Source organism: Mauremys mutica, chromosome 3, assembly GCF_020497125.1.
Source record: "Mauremys mutica isolate MM-2020 ecotype Southern chromosome 3, ASM2049712v1, whole genome shotgun sequence".
NCBI lineage: Eukaryota > Metazoa > Chordata > Testudines > Geoemydidae > Mauremys > Mauremys mutica.
The window spans coordinates 134,697,192-134,724,704 of record NC_059074.1 but is presented as its reverse complement, the minus strand read 5'-3'; the positions used below and the strand labels follow the sequence as shown (position 1 = coordinate 134,724,704).

The following is a 27,513-nucleotide window of genomic DNA, read 5'->3' as shown; positions in this document are numbered from 1 at the left end:
TATTTTAAAAGCAGGGTTACAGCAACCGGGACTGCAGGATTACCTTTTGGATCTCCTGACTTGCTAATGCTGAATATCTTAACTCGTAGTATTTAATACATATCAATATATTCCTTTAAATAAACAATGTCTCTGGGGCCCAGAAAGCAATTGTAAATCCAGCAGTGTATTTAAATTCCATATATGTTAAAGGTTAAAATAATACAGATGAACCTAATTATTCAACAGAGGTTTGCATACTTGGAGTCACAGTCTGCTCTCAATTCACATGTATAATGCCATTAATATTAAATAGGAGTTACAGGGGCACCTCAGGACAAAAATGTATGCCCTCAGCATTTTAAAAAGCCAGTTTAATATACCTCCCTGAGTGGCAGCCCACCCTAATTTAGAATTGCAAATACTCAACAGCATACTCTTGCTTTGTTAAGATAAAAGGTAAGCACTGAAATTTCCATGACATTTGAAGGTGTTATTCATAAAAACACCGATCCTTCACTCTGATCTGTGGGAGCGAACTGTTGCATCCATGCAGGAACACATTGACTCCAGTGGGACTCTGCACAGATGTAAGGATCTGCCCAAATGGATTGCACTGCACAGCTGGGTCAATGACAGCCACGAATCCATTTTTACCATTGATTTCAAGGGGATTAAAAGTTAAGCCAAAATGAGTGCTTTTGAAAATCCCACTTTATGTGAAATATTTTAACTGGAATTAAACAAACGAAAAATTGACGGCTGCAAGCACAGTGTTAAGTAGTTGGCATTAGAGAAAGCTAGTGGGAAACAAACAGGCAAATCAGCTAAAAAAGGAACAAATGAAGAAATAGTGATACAGCTTAGTACAAATGAAAACAAATTTACTAGGGTAACAAAATACTGCCCCTGTAAATTACTACCCCTGGAACCCTCAGCACTCAGACACAGTCCCATCAGTGTTAGGACTGCAGGTTTCTTGAGGCAGGAATCTTATTAATAATTATTATTTACATTGTGGTAGTGCCTATGAGCCCTAGTCAAGGACCAGAACTCCACTGTGCTAGGCACTGTACAAACACAGAACCGGAAGATTGACCTTTGTCTTCCTACCTATGTCTAAAAATTCTAGAGCACTTGTTTCTATATATGACATAAATAATAAGAGGCAGTAGAATTTATTTTAAAAAGCCACCTATAATTTTGATCCAATTAATGAACATGAAATATCAACATAATGCCCTTTGTGGAGAAACCGGGGCTCAAGGGATGTGATGCCTTTCATCTCAATGTCTTCAACATACATGCTGATACTCAGTCTTTTCACCCAAGCCTCAGCCTGAGAATTCTCCAAAAGCCTTTGAGACTGACTCCAGAATCTCAAGACATTTGGTGATGCCACAGTCATCGGTGTCACAGGATCAGATGCCAGTTGTAAAGATGGCATTCATTAAAACCGAAGGGGCAGGCTGCAAAGAATACAGGACTTCAGTTCTTGAGTTTACCACTGGCCCAATTTGGATATAGTCTTTTCCTGACTGAATTATTACTGAAATTAGCAGAAATCAGAAGGGAAATCTCAGGCTTTTAAATTTTCCATTGTCAGCAAGTATGGCCTTCAGTTCATATGCAGACCAGCTTGGCAGTGACTGAAAGGTATTATCTCCCATAACTAGTAAGTGGCCCAATATAAACTGTGCTTGATGGCTTCCTTTTAGGCTCAAATGAACAAGTGTCTACATCCACATCACTTGTAGAATATTTTTTAAACAATGAAGCAAGCGAAGTGCATGTTGAAAATGACAATGCACTGTGGTTTTATTAAGCAGTAAACTTCCGAAGTACTGTACTAATTGACCCTGTTCACTTTCTCCTGAAGATGAAAACAAGACACAAAAATTGAACTTTTCTGATCAACATATTTTGGAAGCATCTCTACACAGGGGCATAATGAAGACATATTAATAATCTCATAATTTAATCCTTCTTTCAAACCTCTGTTTGAAATTCAAACCCTACAATCCCCAATTATGTTTTGCACCATTAGCATCTAATATTGTACACTGGCAACTGCTGTACTTTAGTGGTGTCCTTTAACACAGGTTGAACTTTGTGCCAACTGAAACTTTCAATTTGCAGTTCACATTCACAACAGATACAGCAAAGCTACTCCCCAGCTTCCTTTTGTACAATGTACATCATATTTAACTGAGACTTCTGCAACAAAGAATTCCACAGCAAGAGCCTGGATTACTGCAGATCATAATACCCTATGAGCTGTGGTTATAATTAGCGTCATATCCATTGTAATCCTATGTACGTCATCGTGTGTTACCAGCATCTGTTGACAGATCTCATACCATGCATATCAGTGAAATGGCAAGTCTGGAGAGGGCAGCCCACAATAGAAACAATGGCATTTATTTCTGTCCTCTTCCAAGATTGTCTCATAGAATACATATGCTGCCAACTGCCAGTGTTGCACTGAGATCACTATTCATTATTATATTTGAGCAAAGCTTCGTGCCCATGCATATACAGCCTTCTCCTGGTAAATATGGAAATGTACTTTCCGTAACTTATTTTAGCACCCTGAAAAAACAATTTTGACACCCTTAGATCACTTCAGATCCATCAGGCTACCTATTGAGATATTATTAATCCAGGGGAAAATATACTATCAGATTCCTTTCCAAGCCAAGGAATAAGAATGTCCTCTCTTAGTTATTTTTAAATGTATGTATCACTTTGGCATTTGTTTTAAATGCACGTAGCAGACAAAGTAACAAAGCCACAATATAGCTAATCTATTGATGTGCTCTGAACTGCTAACTTTCCACTGAAGCATTGTCTAACTGGAGTGAAAAATCAAACTGGCTTAGAACAAGGGATAGAAATGCGGAGTCCACTGTTGGTGACTCACATGAGCTTTTCCCTGTCCTACTCCCCCCACCCCCCACACAAATGTTAAAAATGTGCAACAGATTAACTGCTAACAAAAATAAACCCAGATTCTCTGCATATCTGGTTTTCACTCTAGGAAAACTCTTCTGGAGAATCCAAGAGTTATTCAACTGCCAAACTATTAAAAAACCCTCAGTACTTTGTCTTCTTAACACAGCATTCTGTGCATCTGCCCCCTCTGCCAAAAACATAGACTCAAATGGGGCACAGGATCTGTTTTATCCTGGATGTGCAGTCTTATGAATTCAATATTTTCAAGGAAAGTAAATCTAGCTGATGCTATTTGGAAATACAAAACTGTTGTGCAAAACTGCAGTTGTTATGCAATGTGGTTTTTTGCTGCAGAAGAAACTGTACTAGGTCCTCAGAGGAACTATAAGCACCATACTTTACAAAATGAACAATCTCAGTTTTCTAATACTGAAAAGCCTTCCATGCTTTAATTGCCACATAGGTACAGTACATCAAAATCACTTGCTCACCAGGTAAAAAGAATGTCCAACTAAAATAAATCTCAATGATGACTGGTGTAGTTTTATTACTGGTTCAGAGGATACAACTGAAATAACAGATATAAAGACCAGTATTCAAGATATGCCCACAGAGTGCACATTACCTACACACAGTAGTGTCTGAACAGATGCTACCATGCCAGGTCCTAAAAACTAAACAAACAAAAACAAAAAAATAAAGGGAGGAGAAAGGTTTGCAATTTTGCTAGAAGTAGAAATTTAGGGTGAAATCCTTGCCCTACTGAATTTAATGGGGAAAAAAGACCCATTGACCTATGGTTAGGATTTCACCCTTAGTTTCCTGCTAAAAGCAACTAATTGCTCTTACCTTGAGAGGGAGATTATATACAGAGGGTAGGTGTTCAATAGGCTGAATTCTGCCTTCAGATACACATATGCAACTTCCACTGAAATTTTCAATGGGAGCTCTTCACACAGGCCCAATTGCCTGATGGATACCACATATTTTATTTCTACAGTTAGCACATGACCTCATAACTCCAGATCTTACAGCTGTGAATTTCAACATTATCTGTTACTTTAGGAAATAACAGAAATATTTCACTTGATCATCCCTTTCCCATGTGCTGCTTATGCAACAGCTTAGGTGATTTCTACTTTTTCATGTTTTAATGAAGCTGTATTAGTGATTATCTAGTGGAGTATCAAAACTGTTAACCAAGTTGCTGATAAGATTATAAATGCCACCTGTACTCAGCAACAGAGCATCAGCAGCCTCTATGCTGGTACAACTGTTTTTCAAAATTCAGAAGGTAAGAAGCATTTCCTCCACAGTAGGATGCTCAGGTAGTTTATAGAGTTGTCTCTGTAAATTGGTAGGATGACAGCTGGGTACCTTTCAGTCCCTAACTCAGTAAATAAAGAGATTTTTTAAGCCACAGCCTGAACATTTCCCAAGACTATATTTTCTTAACCACACTGTTCCACTGGATTTGACAGTAAGTTCAAACACAAGTCAACTCAGAGGACCACAATTTCAAAGGTGGTCTTTCAGTTTGTTCCTGGAAATATACGGTTACACAAGCATTTTGGGTAATTGCAGGCATAGCTTCTCATTTACACTTTCAATTACCTTATTTTTATAGGCAATCAGGTGCACACACAAATTCAGAGGCCACTTTTTGAAAATATGTCTCAGAAAGTGATTTTAGGAATGGTTAAAATCTCTGCCAACAGCCAGTGTGAGCATGAAAAATATTGAACCAATATTTTGTCAGCAAAGCGTATCAAAAAACTTTTATGATGTTCATTTAATTTCATATACAGCCTCCATTTATATATAAGAATTCTAAAAGTGAAAGTGAAGGACTATTTCATAAGCTATATATAACAACATAGCTAAAAATGTTTATATAAAGAGTAAAACTGATCACAGATTCCTTTGCAAAAATTATAGCGGTTGAATTCACTAGTGCACATGCATTTACAACTGCAAGATAAAGTGTTATAATAAGGTGGTGATTATTATTCCACAGACACACATCAACAGACACACAGTTTATTTTCTTTCCTGACCTTCCTTTGCTGTTTCTCCCATGCTGGGTCCAGGAGCATGTCCCTATCCCATTCTTCCTCTTGGATCATATACTCATCATCTTCATACTCATAGCTGTACTGCATACTTGTTTCTATCTGGTTCATATTGCTCAAGGACCAGATTCAATTCTACACTTGCTGTGGCTTTTATTACTTGATTTTTATTATTTTTACTTTTTTCTTTGAGTTCAGGCAGTGGTGTTTTTCCCTGCTTCCTCCTTTCTTTTTTTCTTTTTTCAAGGTGAGAGGGTGTTAATATTGATGAGTCTTGCTGGCAGGACAGGTAGAAGCTGTCAGGATACAGGTATGAGCTGAACTGTGATGACCTTCTCTCCCCTCCCTCCCTCTCTGCTGCTGCAGGTTCCTGTGGCTGAGTCTCCAGAGAAGCCCCGGCTCCAGCTCACTGCTGCTGCTTATTATCCCCACTGTGTCACGTGGCTCAGCAGCCTGGAATATCCCACACCTTTCTCAGTCTCTCGTTTGCAAGTTGCAAGGCAGACCTTCAGCCTGATCAGCAGAAGCAGAATGATCTGTTGATATACAGAAGACTATGTAATTTTGCATTTGCTATTAACTGTTATTAAAACATTACACAAATACATGTAGGTATTTACTGTGCAGAGAAGATCAATGATTTATCTACAGAAGTGAAGTCTAATCAAGGACATTCACCTCTGTATACAGTCTCTGTTCAGCGGCTCTGAACATTTTCGGTGGTTTGCATTATTGTCTTTTTTCTTTTAATTGCACTCAGAAACTGTTGAAGTTTCATCTTTTTATATTCGGTGCATGCATCTGTAGTTTGGAGACCTGGTTACAATTTATAAATTAAAAAACAGAATCAAGATATCACACACACACACACACACACTATTTGCCGTTGGTCCAAAGCTTCAAGGCCCTTGATTCACTTCTCACTTCACCTCCTCTCCCTTTTTTAAAAGATTCTCATGAGTCACTAAAGAAAAGCATTTATCAAGAGAAAACAAAATTACTAAATAGATCAGGACTGGAATATAAACCAGAGAGAATAAAAGCCAGACCTAGCAAAGCGCTGAGCACTCTCAACTCCCACTGAAATCCAGGGCCACCGAGGGCGGGGAAGCCGGTACAAATTACCAGGGCCCGGTGGTCCGGAATGGGGCCTGGGGCCTGGCTTCATTGGCCCTGTTTAGCCAATCCGCCCTTGCTGGGGAGCCCAAAAAAATTTTTTCACCGGGGCCCAAACCCGCTCTCGGTGGCCCTGCTGAAATCAATGGGAGGCAGTGGATGTTCAGCACTTTTCAGGATCTGGCCCCCCGGTTAGAATGAGACAATTATAAATTAATGACTGCTAAGGCAATAATCTGGAAAAAAGTCTTTTGGAAAATTCCATGGGGAAACTTTTTGTTCTCTGTATGGCGCATTGTGAACAATGAAAACACAATACAGACAGGCACATCCCATGCTTTCCATGTCATATCATTTTAATTTTCCTGGGGGGAACATTTCTCCTGGGAACTGACAGGCAGGTTTACTTTGTTCTTCAACTAGTCTATTATTAAATACTCACCTAAGTATTGCCAGCTAAGGTCATCCCTGTGCTAGTGCTTGTATTGGACACAAACCTATCCTCATCTACGAATCATAGAATATCAGGGTTGGAAGGGATCTCAGGAGGTCATCTAGTCCAACCCCCTGCTCAAAGCAGGACCAATCCCAACTAAATCATCAAAGCCCTTTATCAAAGACAGAATGCTCCACAAAATTGACCCCAAATAAACAAGGTCAGATTTGGGGCCACTGAGATGCAATGAGTGAACTACAAGGGTGAATGTAACATTAGGAAGTCCACAGCCTATAGTCAGTCATCCCAAAGGAACACAGTTTAGAAATATGCACATTATTACTATGCTGACATATTTTGTGATTATTTTATTTATAAATATACACATACACACACAGACACAACTTGTATAGTCATCTGGGTTTTGGTATTTACATGATAACTTTAAATATTTCAAAACCCAAATGAAAAGCACTTTTTTCTACATTAAACACTACAGGAGAAGGTTGATGTTTATAGATGAAAAGTAGGCAAAAATTCCATTAGGAAATTCTTTTTAATAAGCAAATTATGGGAAATGTTGACATCCCGTGTTTCTAAAACTTCTCAGTAATTTGTATCAATCTTTCCAGAAAATGTCTTCCCTTGGATAAAATGTAGCAAGTGAAATTTCTGGTGAAGTTTAAGGGGTGAGTTTTTAACATCAGGCTAACGGCTCTGACTCAAAGTACTTAGTGTTTGTTTTCATAATTTGCTGTCTTAGGACCTTGATCAGGAAGCTAGCTTCAGTCTTCATTACGTTGAGTCTAGTAGTGCCCCTTAATAATTTTACAATTAAACGATTTAAAAAATATATTTTAAATAACTTTATATGACATATAATAAAAGTAGATGAATAAATGGCAACAAATAAACAAATATTTGTATTGAGAATATTAGGTATAGTCATTAACTATATGCAATTGCTTAACTGTATACAGAAATCATTAGAATACTGTATATACAAAAGTAACAGACAAACTGCATTACAAGAGAAATGGGGAGTCATCCATCAAGAAATAAACTAGGGTCTCTGAAGGTCCTTGCATGTTGGTGGTATAGTCAGCTGTGTTCTACAGGCTCAATTGGAGCGGATGGAAAATTTTCTTTTTAAACTTTTACAACAGAAAATTGGAGTTTTCGACAAAACAATTTTTTCCCCACAAAAAGTACCTGCTTTCTGTGGACATTTTTGTTTTTTCATAGAAACAGTAAATACCGAAAAAAACAAAATATTTTTATTCCGATATCCTACTGTTGTGTTTCACAGGAGTTGCAGATCTATTTCTTCATGTCCCGATTCGCCTCTGTGGGCCAGGGTACCCAGCCAGCCTACATCTCCCATGATGTACTATGGTCAGGGACTCCCAGTGCAACCTCTTCCCCTTATATGAAAGGAGACTACGGTGCTTCATAGGAGATAGGGTGACCAGATAGAAAGTGTGAAAAATCAGGAGGGGGTGAGGGGTGTAATAGGAGCCCATATATAAAAAAAAAGCCCCAAATATCGGGACTGTACCGATAAAATCAGGACATCTGGTCCCCCTAATAGGAGATGTTGTCTGAGCAGGGACAACAGCCTATAGAGGAGAACAGGAACATCACATACCCAAACTACAACTTCCGTGAGCCAGCCTAGCAGCATTTCCTAATCAAAATATCTCTGGTTTTGATTTTTTGCCAAAAATTAAAATTTTCAGCTAAAAAAGCCTATGTTGTGACCAGCTCTAGTCTCCATTGATAGAATCATTGCCCACCAGAATGAACAGATATCATGACTTGGAATAAGGTGACCTAAAAATGTGATATGCTGGATCTGGGAATTATATTTTATATCTAATGACAGAAGGCAACTGTTTTGTGTTTGACATAACCAAAAAAGTAGAATTACCATATCCTTGTCTTTTTAATCTTTGTAATAATCATCCATCATTTATAAAGCACTGTAGCAAGTCGGTGTGGCTCCCCTCCTGCCCAGCAGAAGGAGCTCCCTCCCAGACGCCCAAGTGGGCTGAGTCATCACGTCCTGTCCCCGCCCCCCGGAAGTCAAGGGGCGGGGCAGGAAGTAGAAAAGGAGAACGCCAGAGCTCAGTCAGGAGCCAGCCACTGCCGCGAGCAGACGTGCCAGCGGGAGCTCCAGACTGGGAACCCTCCAGGACCCGAGGCGGCGATCAGGACTGGCCCCCATTGCCCCACGTCCAGTACGACTAGGAACCTGCGGAACTTCCCCGGGATCGGAACCCGGAGCAGACGCTAGGACTTCCTCCCGCCCGGTACGAGGAGGAGCCGCCGCTTCTGCCCTGCTGTTATCCAGAGGAACCATCGGAGGCAGCCTGGCCGGACTTCCAGCAGGAGTTGCCGGACCTGCCCCCAAGCCCTGGTCCTTCAGACCCCATGCCGATGGACTGGTCCGAACTCACAGCGACCGAGGAGCAGGTACCGGTAGAGGGGGAAATGGAATGTAGCCCGGGGATAGCCGACCCCTGTCAGGCTATAGGCACCGAGGTGCCCATGTCGGTGTGTTTCGGTCAGGACCCCACTGACCAGCGGCAGTGCTAGCCGCTAATAGGGCCCCGGGCTGGGACACAGTGGAGTGGGTGGGCCTGTGTCCCCCCTGCCACCCCACTCATGGGTGGCAGTCTCCCCCTCACCCCAGCGCAGACAGAGCCGCCTGCACTAAGCTGAGTTGCTGTCATTGCCCAGCTCCTGACACCAGGACCTGAGTCCTGTGGACTATGGTTTGTTGCCCCGCCCTGACCAGAGGATCTGGGCTTACTGACTTTGTAGTTGTTCAGCTCCTGAGGCAAGGACCTGAGCCCTAAACTGGATTGCTGTTGCCCAGCCCCCTGTTCCAGAGGGCCTGGGCTTATATAGATTGCTGTTGCCCAGCCCCCTGTTCCAGAGGGCCTGGGCTTATATAGATTGCTGTTGCCCAGCCCCCTGCTCCAGAGGGCCTGGGCTTATATAGATTGCTGTTACCCAGCCCCCTGCTCCAGAGGGCCTGGGCTTCTAATTGAGGCTGATTGTTGTTGCCCAGCCCCCTGCTCCAGAGGGCCTGGGCTTATAGTGAACTGCTGTGGCCCCGCCCCCTGCTCCAGAGGGCCGGGGCTTCTATTGAACTGCTGTTGCCCCGCCCTGACTGAGGGCCCGGGGCTTACACTAATTGACTGTGTGCCTTGTGTTCAGCCCCTGCCTGAGGGTCTGAACCTGTGAACCTTCACGAGACTGATCGCTGTGAGAATCTGAGACTGATTGTTGTTCAACCCCCCTGATCTAGGGGGCCTGAAGGCACTGAGACTGATTGTTGTTCAGCCCCCTGACCCAGAGGGCCTGACTCCTGAGACGGCTGCTAACCCTGACTTCTTGCCACCCACCAGTTAGAGGGGATGCGGAGCGAGTTGGTGTGGTTCCCCTCCCGCCAGCTGGAGGGTTGAGCCCCGACCACCAGCTTACAAGCACCCTCTGCAAAGGCACTCAGGGTGCTGAACAACAATCTTAAAAACAATTTCTCATTAATAAAAAGAGGGTTAAATTGGATCATGATTCCCCTGACTGCTTGATATGGAAGAAATGGAAAGAATGGAATGTGCTCACAGTACCGTTGAAGGCAGAGTGTGGAACCAACACACCAGTGCCCATGCTGTATCTGAATTTGCAGAAGCCCTCTGACCCACCAGCCTGAGCTCCCTCTCACATTGTGTTGCCATGAAAAGTTGCAAAGCCCTTCAAGCTTGCACTTTCACCAGCATTCACACAGGTAGGAACACACCCAGCTGCAGTCACATGCAGGCTCTCTAACCACCAGCCTCCCAGCCTAGGACCTCAGAGCAGTACCATCCTGCCCTGGTTTAACACCTGGTCTGCCTCTCCCTCAATGTGAAGAGGACCATGCACACCTTAGTCAAATGCACACTGGTTTGGATTAAAACATAAAATAAGTTTAACTACAAAATGATAGATTTTAAGTAATTATAAGTGATAGCAAACAGATCAAAGCAGATTATCTAGTGAATAAACAAAACCACAAACTGAGATTAACATACTAGATAGCATGAGAATTTGCTAATTCATATCCTACCTGAATGATAAACAGGCTGGCAGATTCTTAAGGTACAAGCTGCCTTGGCTTTGCAGCTTGGGTTTCCCAGGTTTTCATACACAGGCTAGAAATCCCTTTAGCCTGGAGTCCCAGGCTTCCCCCCATTCAGTCTTTATTCCTCAGATGTTTCCAGGTGTGTTGTTGTTGTAGGGAGAGTGAAGTCCCATCATGATGTCATTTCCCCCCTTTTATATCTTCTTTCCACTTGCTGGAAAGCAGTTTTGCTGTGACCTGGGTCAAACTGTTCCCATTGTGTAGTGCTATCTCTGAGAGGTTTCTACTGTACACAGTTCCTGGGGTAATCCTTGTGCTTGTGTGCATTTCCTCAATGAGCCACTAACATTGTTTGGCCTTTTTACTGTTCTACCTGAAAGGCTGCTTGTGGGTGTTTTCAACCTCACAACATGTTTCAGTAACACATACATAGCCAAACTTCATAACTTCACATACGATGATAGCACATACAATCCAACGAGATATTAATGTCTAGCCGATCAAGACTTTTAGAACGATAACTCACAAGGCATACTTTGTACAAAACATTTCCTAATTACATGACAGTGGTGAATATTGGAGTGCCAGGGTGTCACAATTAGTTTCCACTCTGAGATCTAACACTGGCGTGGGAAGGATGTAATGTAATGATGTAATGTAAAATGAACTATTATTATTTAATGTATATATCAGTGGCTCTCAAACTTTTTTACTGGTGACCCCTTTCACATAGCAAGCCTCTGAGTGCAACCTCCCCCTTATAAATTAAAAACACTTTTTTATATATTTAACACCATTATAAATGCTGCAGGCAAAGCGTGGTTTGGGGTGGAGGTTGACAGTTCGCAACCCCCCATGTAATAACCTCATGACCCCGTTTGAGAACCCCTGGTATATATAGTGCCAGAGGCAAACAAAAAGACAAGGTTATTATCCCAAGGAACTTACAGTCTAATATTCAGCTAACACAGAGTAAAGCCAACATGAATGGGAGGTTGGGCAGGGTATCAATAGTGAAGGAGAAAGCGCTCTTGGGGGCAGCATTTGATGTTTATTTTGTATTGCACACAGATTTATTGATTTTTAATGAAGAAAATCATCATATTATGTTACAAAACTTTCATTTATTTTTATAAATAAATTGTGCAGTTGGTAATGGGGAGCACCTGAGAAGTTAGTAGTAGAATGTTAGCCAAAAATGTGAGTTTTGAGGCAGAATTGGATGGAGACGAGGGAGCCCTCTCAGTGTATCATGAGACAAGGGATGCTGTGGCTGGCAAATGAAGTGGCATGAAAGAAGGTGGGGTCATGAGTGGGAAATGATAAGCTTGATTGTGCTTTTAACTTGTGCTGGGGTAGATCAGCAGTGGCTCCACTAAAGTTGGGGGAGTCACACAGCCATAAAGCTGGTATCAGTGAGGGAAGAGTCGCACCAAAAGTGAGCACTGAAGCAAGTGGAGCCAGAGAGAAAGACGTGTGAAACAGGAAACAAGAACCCAGCTAGAGGCAGGCTCAGTCACAATGAACCTTGACAGGGAGGATGAGGAATTTGAATGTGATGTGGAAAGGGACTTAGAGCCAGTAGACAGACTTACAGTGAAAGTGACATACTTTAGCCATAATGTGAGGAGAAGATGATTTTCAGAGTGGTGTTTTGGACAAACTGGGTTAAATGAGATGCGTGTCAGGGAGGTCAGAGATGGAGAATGTAGCAGTAAATTGTCAGGGCCTAGCCAGAAGACAGGCCCTCCCCCTCCAACCTTAATCCCCTCCCAGAAAGATGATGAAATGGTAGAATGTGACTGCCACCTCGCTTGCTCCAGTGGGGTATAGGAAAACAACATATTCCAAATAAATAAGTAAAATGTAAAGCCTGGGAATAAACTCGGTCAACATTTCCTCACAGTACTTCCTACCCATGGAGTACCTATGAAATTCATGTTATCAAAGGGAAGACACTGGTAACACTGCTTGCTCTCCCTTGCATTGAACCTCCTGTGATGGAATGCATCCTGTATTCACACCCTACATACTATTGTAATAATCTTTGTACAAAATGTGTCTTGTGAGGTATCATTTGAAAATTCATATCTTGCTTGTCAGTGTTGTCATAGTGAAATATACATAGCAACATTGTATGGGACATTACAAGATTCTCCTGTATGATGTTATTAACATGTGTTCCAAACCTCACTGCCCTGCCCAGGCAGAATTTGGTAAACACATCTGTCTTAAACAAAGGAATGTGTGTTTGCCTTAGTTTGCATTTAAGCAGTAAACAGAATCATCAAGCAGAAAGGGAGGAAACCTGCATGTAAGCATACACAGTTGAAAAAAACCAGCAGGGAACATCTTTCCACAGAGACGCTTTGTCTCCTGGCTCTCAGAAGGAAACGTTTTTCAAGAGGGTGACAAACTATAAAAAGGAGGGGCAAACAATCAAAGATACCTCTGCTGTCTCTCCTTGTCTATCATACTCTTTGCACCTGCAAAGACAAAAGCAGCAGCTGTTGGGTTCTTGGGGAGGGGTCCTGACTGAAAAAGTTTGGTAATGCTGTTGGAAGCATCTGATGAGAAACTGTGCTTTAAATCTAATATAGTTTGTTAAGTTAGGAACTAGACAGCATTTTATCTTTATTTTTCTTGTAAGCATTTCTGACTCATATCCTTCATTACGTGTACTCACTAAAATCTCTCTCTTTGTCGTTAATAAACTTGTTTTGTTGTTTTCTCTAATCTATTGTGTTTAACTTAGTGTCTCGGTGTGACACTCTGTATCTCGGAGGAACACCCTGCACCCCCATGTTCATCCTTATAATATGATTGTGTGGAGTCCAGTGTAAAGTTTGTCATGTCGGGTGTCTTCGGGAGGCTCATGATGCACTGAGCATTGTTGTTATAGGTTGTAATTTCATGTATAGTTATGAGGCTGAAAATGTGTCCTCATGGTTTAAAACAACCCAGGCAAAACTCTCCAGGAACAGAGGGGCAGTTCACACCTCATTAGGGTGTGATGGGATAAACCCAGCTCAGCCTCACAGGAACAAAGGACACTGGCTCAGGCAGCAACGAAGGATCTGTTGGACTCTCGAGTGAGTTACCCCACTTCCCTTGGTCAGTTTGGGACTACAATGAGGTAATGCTCACTTGACCCTGAAGCGGGGCAGGCAAAGCCAAGAGGGAAGAAAGGACATGATAAAAGGGAGAGACATTTGCCATGCTCTTCCTCTCTCTTCCACCTCCATCTACAGACAACACCCCCAAACAACTGAAGCGCTCAAAGGGGAGAGCTTGGCTGAAGGGCAACCAGCCAGCTTGTGGTGAGAAGCATCTAAGTTTGTAAGGGCACTGAAAGTGTTAAGATCAGCTTAGAATCCATTTTGCTTTTATTTTATTTGACCAAATCTGACTTCTTGTGCTTTGACTTATAATCACTTAAAATCTATCTTTTCTGGTTAATAAAGTTGTTTGTTTATTCTACTTGAAGCAGTGTGTTTGGTTTGAAGTGTGTCAGAGACTCTCCTTGGGATAACAAGCCTGGTACATATCAATTTCTTTGTTAAATTGACGAACTCATATAAGCTTGCAGCATCCAGCGGGCATAACTGGACGACAGAGGTTCCTAGGGTTGTGTCTGGAACCGGAGATATTGGCTAGTGTCATTTGGTTGCACAATCCAATCAGCTTACATGCTAGAGGCTGTGCGTGAACAGCCCGGGAGTGGGGGTTCTCACAGCAGAGCAGGGTAAGGCTGGCTCCCAGGGTCGAGGATTGGAGTGACTTAGCAGATCACTGGTCCAGATAACATCAGGGGAACGTCACACCGGGTAATGCTATTTAAAGTAATAAACTGGTGTATATTAGTCCCTTAAAGAAATAATGGACTTAATATATGTGGACTGTCCAGGAGAGAGCTGGGCCATGTAAGTCATACATTTTGGGGGAAAACCTGGAACAGTGTGTGTTTGGGTCACCCTGCAGAGGCAACCCAGGCTCATAAAAGCCAGAGGATAACCCAAGTGTGGCTGGCAGGTTGCAGTTACACACAGGCAGTCAGGGTGTGGCTTGCATGCTGGAAGGCTGTTTGAGAGCACCGCAGGGAGCTACTGCAGCAAGACATTGTGAAGCACCCAAAGTTGCAGGGCAGGGCTGACATAGCTTGTCAGAGTCTACCCTCACTTGAAACTGGGCGGTTTCAAAGTGAGGACCCGCATGTCTTCCCCCCACCCCAAAATCCTAGGGTAGGTCTCCCCTTCGGCTGCCACCACCCGGTCAATTCCGTGGGCCGGGACACCCCTGTTTCCCCCCTTGGGAACACAGATCAATTCACAGAGGAGGAACCTTCCCCCTCCCCCCTGATTCAACTCCTTGAATCTCACACACACAGGGAAGCAGCCCACTTCCCCCTCCCCTTCCCCTGAATTTCCCCAAGGGAAGGAATTAACCAAGTCCAAAGAAAAGAAAAGAATTTATTAAAGAATAAAAAGAAAAATACAGAATCTCTATGAGCCCAAGCTGGACACTCATAGGGTATAACCTTATCAATCTCTGGAGAGAATCCCCTCTCCCCCTTTTCTCAGTAAAAGCAATATCAGCAAACAGGAATAAAGCATTTCCTTTAGCAAACACACAATTGCAAATATAGAAATCAAATCATAAGACTAATTTGCCTTTCTAATTAATACTCACTATTAATTAGTAGAAACTACTCCAGGAGAACTTGGAGACATGACTGTCTTCTGTTAAATCCAAAACCAGTTCTCACTCAGACAAAGGCTTCCCTCCACAGAGATTTGAAAAAATCTTATCTCTGATTGGTCCTCTGGTCAGGTGGTCACCAGGTACCACATGTTAACCCTTTACAGGTAAAACAGACCTTAACCCTTAACTATCTGTTTATGACACGCCCCCCAAATCGCCAACAGTGGGAACTACTGGTGGTGATTTCCTCCTAGCACTGTAACATAAACAGATAAACAAAACACATGCACTATTACATATACTACTAAGTATGTAAACAACAAGACATTTGACACTGAAGAACACTTTGTATGCATTTGAGCGGACATACTTGGCAACGTCCTTGCCCATCCCCTCCCAGTGGAAGGAATGTTTTTAACCTGTTTTTGCTTTGTTGACCCCAGAATGGCCACTGGGATGTCAGGGCCCAAGCTTAAGAGCTTGTCCCAGTACTTAGTTGGAACTACCAACTGTCTTTGAGGATGCTGGCCTTCCTGGTGTCCACCAGAAAGAATGTCCTTATATAAAAGTCCTTGTTTTACAACAAACTGGAATTGGGTAGAAGAGCTGAGAGGCGGTGGGTTGCTTCGTGCCGCCGCCCAAGCTTTCTTAAGGCTGTCATCGGCTTCCTGCTCAGTCTGGAACTGTTCCCTTGAGGCGGGAGACACCAGTTCCTCTGGGAGTGATGTAGGTGATGAGGTTGTTTCCGTTGACTGTGAACCGCTCTCCGCTGGTGCACAAGGTGATATTTTAGGCTCTGGCTGAGCCTCTTGGGTAGAGTTGTCTGCTGCTTCTGCCAGTTTAGGCCCGTTGGCGCCCCCTGGCGGTGGAGTTGCAAGCGCTGGCGTCAGTGCTGGCGCTGGTTCTGCCGCTGGTTGCTTTTCCAGTTCCGGTCCTGGGACTGGATGTACTATGGTTGCTGTAGTTGTTGGCATGAGATCCGGTTCCACCACCTCTGTCTGGGTCTCTGGTAACTCAGACAGGGTCCTGGTGGATGGCTCAGGAACAGGGATGGGAGTGCCTGCTTGTTTGGCCTGGCCGCGGGTGACCACTCCCCCCCTCTTGGCCAGCTGCACATGGTTGGCCAAGTCTTCCCCCAGTAGCATGGGGATGGAATAATTGTAATAGACAGCAAAAGTCCTTTTTCCTGACCAGTCCTTGTACTGGTCTTCAGGGATGCTGTACCCATGGCAGGTCCTTTTAACCTTTTTGAAGAAGGCCTTAGTGTCCTCACCTGCCATGTAGGTGGGAAATTTCTTGGGATGGGGAACAGTGCCTTCTGGTGCTGGCCACACCCCTCTGCAGTCAGTGAATTTTATGTGTGGCTTGCTGGTGTTGCTTTTTGGTGCTGGCCACACCCCTCTGCAGTCAGTGAATTTTATGTGTGGCTTGCTGGTGTTGCTTTTTGGTGCTGGCCACACCCCTTTGCAGTCAGGGAATTGGTTTCCCCAATTCCTAACCCTCTCTATTCCCGAGAGACTGAATAGAAAAGAAACAAAACCTTTTCATTTGCAAATGTGTAGTTGCTGTTTGCTGATATACTGAGAAGACCCAAAAAAACTGGTTTGTCCTGTTTCTAGCACTTGCTAAGTACCTCACAGTGGGGGTCCTTTCTAACAAGCCTCCTAGAAAAACTTGCACCTCTTTCCTAGCTGTTTTTAAGCAGACAGAAAGAAAAAAAGGAGAAAAAAGAAAAGAAGAAGGAAAAAAATCCTTTTCTAACACAGCCTGTTAGAAACCTTATGCCTCAGCTAAACCCAGCTGAAAATCTGTTTCCAAAAAAACAATCTTTCTAATAAGCCCAGCTGACCGGCTGGTGCTACTTAGTACCTGCAGAAAAGTGTAGTAAATCCTCTCAGAGATTTGTATTCCCTGGCTCCAGAGGATTTGAAAAGACACAGGGAAAAAAAATCTGGCTGGAGGGTTTCTGTCTCCCCCCCCCAAACCTGTTTTTCCTGTTGGATGGGAATGTACTTTGTCGAGCACTTCCCCCCACCTTAGGAATCCTGAGTGATACCTGATATCACAAAGGAAGGACACACCTCTAGGGAAGAGTTTTTCCTCAGCATAGCCAGCAGAGAAAAAAACTCCTCCTAACCCTGAAAACTGCTTGAAACTTGCCTTTTCCTCAAGCTGCCTGTCCAAGCAACAAGAACGAAAATATGCTTCCAACAAAGCCTGCTGGAAAACTAAATTGCCTCCAGCCAACCTGGCTGAAACTGTAAACTGCCTGTGCTCTGAGTTGCTGTACTCAGCAGCCCAGCTGAGAAAAATCTGGTCTATTCCTCAGGGATTTGTGTTCTCCTGTCTTCTGATCCTTTCAAAAGACACAGGGAGAAAAAAAAAAACCTGGCTGGAGGGTTTCTGTCTCCCCCCCCAAACCTGTTTTTCCTGTTGGATGGGAATGTACTTTGGCGAGCACTTCCCCCCACCTCAGGAATCCTGAGTGGTACCTCGTATCACAATGGACGCAAGTACCGCTGCACAGGAGGCTTTGTAACAGAAAGCCCTGCAAAAAACTGAAAATACTTTTAACCCTGAAACTGCCTCAGAGTGCCTCTGGTAGAAAAGCCTTGCCTCTCTCTCTGGGTCCGAAACACCACTGCCACCATGTCAGAGTCTACCCTCACTTGAAACTGGGCGGTTTCAAAGTGAGGACCCGCATGTCTTCCCCCCATCCCAAAATCCTAGGGTAGGTCTCCCCTTCGGCTGCCACCACCCGGTCAATTCCGTGGGCCGGGACACCCCTGTTTCCCCCCTTGGGAACACAGATCAATTCACAGAGGAGGAACCTTCCCCCTCCCCCCTGATTCAACTCCTTGAATCTCACACACACAGGGAAGCAGCCCACTTCCCCCTCCCCTTCCCCTGAATTTCCCCAAGGGAAGGAATTAACCAAGTCCAAAGAAAAGAAAAGAATTTATTAAAGAATAAAAAGAAAAATACAGAATCTCTATGAGCCCAAGCTGGACACTCATAGGGTATAACCTTATCAATCTCTGGAGAGAATCCCCTCTCCCCCTTTTCTCAGTAAAAGCAATATCAGCAAACAGGAATAAAGCATTTCCTTTAGCAAACACACAATTGCAAATATAGAAATCAAATCATAAGACTAATTTGCCTTTCTAATTAATACTCACTATTAATTAGTAGAAACTACTCCAGGAGAACTTGGAGACATGACTGTCTTCTGTTAAATCCAAAACCAGTTCTCACTCAGACAAAGGCTTCCCTCCACAGAGATTTGAAAAAATCTTATCTCTGATTGGTCCTCTGGTCAGGTGGTCACCAGGTACTACATGTTAACCCTTTACAGGTAAAACAGACCTTAACCCTTAACTATCTGTTTATGACATAGCTCCTCCCTGGCCTGGATTGAACCGCAGTATGTCACACCTCCCCACAGTCCAAGGGCTGTTCTTGCTGAGATAGATGCAATTTTCACCTCCCTGCACCAGCGTTAAACAAACTGGCTCATTGTATCATTTTAAATGAAATGGACATCATATTTCACTTAGCTCATTTTAAAAATCCTCTTCCACCTCACTGAGATTTCTCATTCCCCCATCAACAACATTCCCCAGGAAACTTCCAGTGTTCACTAGGCCTTTCAATTCACTTCATCTTTTTCTCATTGTCTCACCCCCAGAATCCTCTCCTATTCTATACTTTTGTTAGAATTTTAAAAACAGTAAACCTTGTAACCTTATTCCTAAGGATCGTGCTTTAAAATTAACCAAAATATACTAGACAAAGAAATTAATTATACATTTCTGCTAAATCAGTCAGCAGTGAAACAGTTAACAGTGTTGACATTTAAATCACCCTCATTATGTTTCAGAGTCAACACCCCAGATTGTGAAAGGAGCACTTCACATCTGTCAGAGCTGTTTCAGACAAATCCTACAGGAAAACAAAAGATCCTCTAAATTTGCACTTGAGTTTTGAAGGAATCTACTAGCCAAGGGCAGGGCTTATCTCTCTCTAACAAAAACCTGGGCTTTCCAATCCCATAAACTATCATCTCAAGGAGAAAGGACAATTTCATAGAGAGCTAGCACTTCAACACTACACCCTGGATCCCCCATCTTCATGTCTGGGTACTAACTCCCAAATAGAAAACGCTTGGGAATAAGTGCTGACAGGGTGATCATTCATTCCCATGTATTTCCTCTATGGTTTTCCAGAAGATGCTGCTACAGAGATGGAGTTTCCCCATGCCATGCTACCACTAAGCCTAGGGAGCCACGTATGCCTTGTCTACACTTATGGTGATGTGTAGAGTACTCAGGGGCGGCTCTAGGAATTTCACTGCCCCAAGCACGGCGGCACGCCGCAGGGGGCGCTCTGGCGGTCGCCGGTCCTGCGGCTCTGGTGGACCTCCTGCAGACGTGCCTGCGGAGGGTCCGCTGGTCCCGCAGCTCCGGTGGAGCATCCCGCTCCATGCCTGCGGGAGGTCCACCGGAGCCGCGGGACCAGCGGACCCTCCGCAGGCACGCCTGCGGGAGATCCACCGGAGTCGCCTGCCGCCCTCCCGGCGACAGGCAGAGCGCCCCCCGCGGCATGCTGCCCCAAGCGCGCGCTTGGCGCGCTGGGGTCTGGAGCCGGCCCTGAGAGTACTACACTACAAGCACAGGCACAGGTGTGTATCTACACATGGCAGTGAAAGATTAGCAAGGAGGAGGCAAAGAGAAAAGGCTCTGGGAGCTGCTGGAGCCTTTCCTCGCTTTCTTCCCCCAGCCAGAGCCTTTCCCCACTGCTGGAGCCTTTCACTGGCGGGGGCAGGGGTAGGTCCAGCAGCATACACTGCTAAAAATAGGAGGGAGGCACTGCTTGAGCATGTGGAGAGACGAGCAGGGTATATACCCTAAGGTTTAGGTATGTAGGCACTCTGTTCTACTCACCTAAGCTGTGCCTTACCATCCACATTGCTATTTACATCTATGCTAGCTGGGTGTCCAGTGTCTCTCTACTCTACAAGCTGCTGTAAGTGTAGACGTACCTGTTTATGTGTAGGGGCTTCTATGGAGGCAGAAGGAAAGGCGATGATGACTCTCTCTGACAAATGTCATGGCATTTTTGTGAGTTTTCCTCTATTTTCATTCCTTTTGCAGTGAAATGGAGATGAAATTGCAGACTCGGCAAGACAGGCCTGCAATGAGTCACATAAGGAAAGACAGCTTTGCGACCAGAAGGGCTGGAAACTACTTTTTAAAAAAATAATTGAAAATCTCAATTCCACAGAAAACTTTGGAAATACCAAAAATCCTAGCGAGAGGGAGAATCCATGACGTGTGTTAAAATCTTAAGTGTTAATTCCACTGGCTTCACATTTCACTCACAAAAGAGTAAGAGAAGAAATCCTCAAAGTTAAAGTGACCCCAAGTCTTGGGTCATCTGCCAATATAAGCCTGAACCAGTGACCAAAAACAAAAAGCCATTTTATTTTCAACATTGATTATAGATGTGGTTTCCAGTTGCCTTTCACTTGTGACAAATATTAGCTCTACGTTTGTTTGTTTTTTTTAAAGTTTAAATTACAAAATTTAAGATTATTTTAAATTAATTTAAAGCAGATGTTGTCAACGTAGGTTAGGCCAAAATTCTGGATTCTATTAAAAATGGTAAGGGGCTGACAAAAGCAAATATAAGTAGAAAGAGGTAGCATATTATATATGTAATTTTAATTTAAAAATAAATAAGGGAACAAAGTTTTATGGAATATTTAGTCTCTCTCCTTCAGGGCTGATCTACACTATAAAGTTAGGTCAGCTTAACTATATTGTGCAATAGTGTGAAAAATGTCATGTACTGATAAAATGTAATTAAGCTGACCTAAGTCCCAGTGTAGACACTACTGTCTCGATGGAAGAATTCTTCCATTGATCTTGCTATCACCTCTTGGAGAGGTGTCTACACTACAGCAGCACAGCAGTAGCTGTAGCATTTCTAGTGTAGACATACCCTCATTTTTGTGAACCCAAACGCAACCCCATTTTGCTAGTGCAGAAGAACCAAGAGGTGAAGTAGAATACACAACAGTAAATACATGTTAAATTGGTTTCATTGTCTTAGTTGAGCAAAATAATAATTAAAAAGAGCATATATTCTGAAAAGTAAGGCCTACATCCTGCTCTGACCTTCATTCAGGTGGACACTTCTGTATGCGTACACAGGCCCAGGGGCTCTCTTTTACAAAGCTCATGGCAGAGTCTGGCCCAGTTTGATTTCTGAAATCAGTTTTAATGAGCTACGGTGTTATTAGCTATGTAAAAGCCAAGTATTATTATAACCAGGGATGGTGTGTCTTTAAAAAGTGAAAAATTAACAGAGCATGATTATAAAGAGTCTAATAGAAAAACTTTTGAAATAAAAAAATGATATTTGAAGGAAGAGTAGGTAATTTATCAACACAACAGGGATATATATGAATGATACTATTCTTATTAAAAGGAGTTATAATACTTAAAACATATTTCAAAGTAAAAAGAAAAAAGAAATATAGAGTATTGAAAGACATGTCTGGTTTCATAACAACTGACCTTGTCAAAGGATCCCAAAGTGTTTCACAATCTATATATAGGAATAACTTCTTCTGCCACTGAAACACAACCATGGATGAAATGCAGCAAGAAACATTTATAGAATATACAAATACCACCAAGCATAGCAGCTTTATGAGTACAGAGAAGATGCTGATGAGACTGCCATCATCAAGTTTTGCCAACTTTTCTGACCGAGAGGAAGGAAGGTTGTGTGGTTAAGGCTCTGGACTGGGACTAAGGAAATCTGGCTCTGCTTGAGACTATGTGACACTGAGCAGGTAGAGTGAGATTTTCAAAAGAGATCAGTACTGGCCTAACTGCTTCCACCGAAATAAGTGATCTCTCTGTGCATCCATTCCTCAATCTGTAAAATAGGGTAAATTATGTTTCTATTCTCCCACTCTTTGTCATGTCCATTTAGATTGTGAGAAATGTGGGGCAGAGACTTTCTTTCACTGTATGTTTGTAACTTGCCTATGCACTACTCCAATACATAATAAAATAAAATAATAAACAAAGTGCACTGTGAATGTTGAAAGATTTAATATAATACAGGACAGGCCCCTTAATAGTGACTGGGTGTTGCCAATTTAGAACCTAGATTAGACAAATTTTGTTATTTTCATGAACCACAGGAACCTCGGCTCTTAAATTTCTCTCCGCTCCCTTCTAAAATTCCACTCAAGAGAGGCTATGACACCTGCATCCCTAGCTCCACTAGGAGACAGCCTCCTGGTTTCCATGGATCCTACCTCGGTGACTATAGAGGTATCTCATAATAGTGATGTGAATTAGTGAAGTGATAGTCAAAGGGTCTTTGGTATTATAGTTCCAATATGCACAAAGGAAAAGCTGGGAAATGTATATGGTAATTTATACACCGCATACCTAGTCTCTTAAAGTACTAGAACTGCAGCAGCACTAGACAGACGTTACAATGTAATACACATGATGACAGGTGGGAAACTACAAATAGTGCTGGCATAAGATTGGAAAAAATGGTCAGACAGATCCAGGATTTTAAAAATGATTCAGTGATGAGAATGCATGGGGCAGGAGTAGGGTATAGAATAGCCTATTACAAACTTTCAGAAGAACAGACATGTGTTCTCAGAACTTTGGCTGTGTTCCTGTATCTGGCTTACTTAATATCTCACATAGATATTAAGTAAGGAAGAAATTACAGTTCTAGTGCAATGCTAAAACCTGTAATAGGCCCATAGAACATGGATTTCAGGAATGTCAGCAGCTAAACAAATCCATCTATGAGCTATATTATGGGCTGTACCCGATTTAACCAGAATAGTTTCAAAGATGTGCTATATTGTTTAGCAATGGTTTGGGTATTGCTGAACAAAGAGAACAGGCACGTGTATCGGGTAACAAGGACATGAACAATTCCATAAACTTGGCTATACCTAGAATAAACTGGCAACAAAAACTGACTAAAACAGAATTCCCAGACAATAACTAAGATGATAAGTACCAGAGGGCTGGACTTGGAATTATTGCAGTGTGATCTAGAGGTTAGAAGCGGGTGTGGGGGGAGATGCTGGAAATTAGACACTACTGAGTTCTAAACCCAGCTCTTATACTGAATCCCTCAGTGACCTTAGCCAAGCTGTGACATCTCTGATCCAAATTCTCTCTGATATACCAATGCAACCTCACTGAAGTAAATGAGAAGATAACTTGCCTTGTAAATCCAAAATGGATATGACTACTTCTTACATATTCCACACGGATGATGTGAGGATCAGTTAATGGGTCAAATTCACCTTGGGTAAATGCCACCAAAGTCAACTGAGTTACAGAGGGTTGAATTTGAATCATTTATCAAGCATTTGGAGGCATGAGGTTTTATTTTCTCTTTGGAACATGTATGTAGTACAAGATGCTGTTGTCCAAAGATGCTTCTCTAACACTCCGCCTTGGAGAACTTTACTTGGACACTCAGCTGTATCCTTTTAATAGTCAGTGGAGAGAACTAAGCAATCCTCCTGTGACATGGGGGATAAAATTTCTCAGGGCTCGAGTTCTCCAATATCTCTTTTGATAAGCAAGGGAAGATGAGTCAGGAGGTGGCTGTCTGCCCAGTAATTATCAATCCCACTAGTTTTATTCATGTTCCCATCTCAGGAGCAGTGGGCATCAGCTGACACCTCATATTGCCCTTCATGCTGTCCAGTGCAAGTGTGGTAGCTAATACGTTCACTATCCCCAACTATAATCCATTCATGCAGGAGGCTCTTGACTTTGCTTGTAAAACCAAGCCCTGTCTGCATTAGTCATCTGGTCCTTTATTGGCGAGAATATATTATTTGTATATAATTTCAGCTGTAGGAAGTGGTTTGTTCACTTTGGATCAAATTTATCCTGAGTGTAAATGCACTAACTTCAGTGAGGTTACACCAATCATAAATCTGGTCTCTTATCTGTGGGACATGACATAGGGTTACATTGGGAATAGCAGTAATATGCAGGTCTCCTCAGATTTCATATCTGAGCTGCCTGAGGCTTTTTACTGATCAGACTCTTTGTTTTAGGTGATTTTAATGTCCAGATGGACAATAGTTCCTATCAGTTGACCCAAGATCTGATACCTAACATGACAATTGTGAGCCTATCCCTGGGGCTTTCAGGTTCTTCACATATATATGAGCAAACTGCAGAACACATTTCTGAACTGAGATGGGGAATTACGATCATACCATGGTCTCTTTACTCACTGAAGTAAAGGGGTCATTTTTGCTCCCATCAAGAAATGTTGTAAGGGTTAATATTTGTAAAGCATTTTGGAAGTGCAAAGCACTGAGTATATTTGTTTAAAGTTTACATGGATAAAGCATGGGTTAAGGCCAGGTACAAATTATTCATGAATACAAATCTTACAGTGGGAATTAATACCATAGCTGTCAGAAAAAATTTAATCCTAAGAAAGGTATTAACTTTAAATGTAGTCTTCTGTTGGCCTTCCCATGGTTTTTTTTGTTTGTTTGTTAGTTTTGTTTAAATAGTCTTTTCAAAAGTGAACAAATGTGTGAGTAGTGGAAAAGGGATCATAATATCTCTTGAAATATAGGAGGGAATGTATATATTGGATATGATTTATCACAGAATATAGACGTTGTTTCTATGTTCTTAGATGTCTTACTGCTAATATCTAAAAATTAATAAAGCGTGGGGGGAAATTGCACAAATAGGACATAAACTAATATAAAAGTATATTTTATTTACTATGTACTACATATTCAATTGGGTTACTATATTTATGATTAATCTGTTAAATTTGCACTGTGGATGATACCTAAACATTAAAAATTGTAAGCAAAGATATTCAAAAGTAACTAGTGATTCTGAGTGTGCAATCTGAGGCATCTTAAAAGGGCTTGATTTTCACAGGGTGGGTGCTCTATGCTTTCAGAAAATCAGACTCATTTTAGGAGTCAAGCTGAGCACCCAAAATTTGGGGCACACAGAATCGAGTCATTAATGAAAATCTTGGCCTTGAAATCTGAATCTGCAACCCTTACTCACATGGATAATCCCTATTGACACTCATTCAGTGGGACTATTCGTGTATACGAAGGTTGCAGGACTGACACCTTAATTGGTATTTGTTCTGCTCTCCATGATAGGACAGAGCTAGGACAAACAGCTTCAGCTTCTTGTTCCATGTTATGAAATGTCGAGTGACTAAATTTCTCCATCCCTAGTCACCTTGCTGATAAGCTGCCCATTCTTCCAGAGCATGGTGGGGACATGCTTGAAGAATAGCTGGTTTATTCCATGAAGTTTATCTACCAACATGTTTACACATTAGTCAGGCAAAGCTGAAGCTACCAGCCAATATTCTGGAATTCTGCACTGCTACAGACTAGGGACCGAATGGCTGGGCAGCAGTTCTGCAGAAAAGGACCTAGGGGTTACGGTGGACGAAAAGCTGAATATGAGTCAACAGTGTGCCCTTGTTGCCAAGAAGGCTAATGGCATTTTGGGTTGTATAAGTAGGGGCATTTCCAGCAGATCGAGGGATGTGATCATTCCCCTCTACTCAGCACTGGTGAGGCCTCATTTGGAGTACTGTGTCCAGTTTTGGGCCCCACACTACAAGAAGGATGTGGATAAATTGGAGAAAGTCCAGCGGAGGGCAACAAAAATGATTAGGGGGATGGAGCACATGACTTATGAGGAGAGGCTGAGGGAACTGGGATTGTTTAGTCTGCAGAAGAGAAGAATGAGGGGGGATTTGATAGTTGCTTTCAACTACCTGAAAGGGGGTTCCAAAGAGGATGGATCTAAACTGTTCTCAGTGGTAGAAGATGACAGAACAAGGAGTAATGGTCTCAAGTTGCAGAGGGAGAGGTTTAGGTTGGATATTAGGAAAAACTTTTTCACTAGTAGGGTGGTAAAGAACTGGAATGGGTTACCTAGGGAGGTGGTGGAATCTCCTTCCTTAGAGGTTTTTAAGGTCAGGCTTGACAAAGCCCTGGCTGGGATGATTTAGTTGGGTTTGGTCCTGCTTTGAGCAGGGGGTTGGACTAGATGACCTCCTGAGGTCCCTTCCAACCCTGAGATTCTATGATTCTATGAAAGATTGTTTCAGCAAATTAATCTAGAGAGGGTATCTGTAACTACTGCTTTCCCCACAGCACATTGCTTGAAATTCGATGAACACATTGATTAAGGTAGCACCACCTATTATGAAAGTTGCCCAACATTTACCATTAAAAGGCCCTGTTTTCAGTTGCTTACGACTTTGCTAAACTTTAAACACATGGGCTGAAATTCTACATGCTGGGTGTCTCTCTGTTTCAATTTTTTTTTCCAAAAAATTTCAGCTAAAACAGGTTAGCCATTTCCAAGAATGAGGCTAGCGAAAGATACGCTGCTTTGCCCTTACTAAAAAAATATTTAGTAAGCTTCTCTTTGGAAAACTCTAGAGTTCCATTCTTTGGAGCAGGAACATGAAATTTGGCCGGGGTGGCCTTTGTACCAGGGATGTGCCTCTTGCTGCCTCTGTGAAAACCAGTCTAAATTTGGCCAAGTTATGAGGCTTGCAGGAGGAGGGGATGACAGTTTGCATATGCTCAGCAGAGACTTGCTGTAGCTTCACCTCTAAATTCCCCCTAAATTCTGTTTGTATTGAGTGTGTTCCAGCCCAGTGCTGAACTGGACTTTCACTACAATTGCAGCTCTGGGCTCCTGCAGGCCGTGGTGAATCCAGGTACCTAAAATTTGGGCAAAGAATTTCTCTCTTCTGTGTTCTTAATGACACCCCTTCTAGACCCAAACATTAATCAGGAAGCTGCCTGATTCAAAAGTAGAGAGCCTCTCTCCTTAGCGACTCAAAATTAACCATAGGACCTTCAAGAATGAAATATGTTGGAGCAGGCAGTATCGCCTATGCTGCACTTCTAGCCCAATCTCTCTGCTGACCAGTTATGGAAAAGTCTGAGGAATCAGACAGAGACTACAGCAGTTGAAGGAATGAGGGATGGTAATGACTTGAATAACCAGTCTGACAAGAAGGACCAT

At 42.6% G+C, this 27,513-nt stretch overlaps 1 protein-coding gene across 1 annotated transcript in view; it reads right to left on the bottom strand.

Annotated features, from left to right (window-relative positions):
• Positions 1-27,513, bottom strand: part of ACTN2 (actinin alpha 2) — a 125,032-nt gene that overhangs the window by 94,483 nt on the left and 3,036 nt on the right. The window contains exon 3 of the mRNA XM_045011666.1: positions 4,992-5,542. Coding sequence (XP_044867601.1) covers positions 4,992-5,117 — 126 coding nt within the window. The 5' untranslated portion in view covers positions 5,118-5,542. The remainder of the gene's footprint in view (positions 1-4,991; positions 5,543-27,513) is intronic.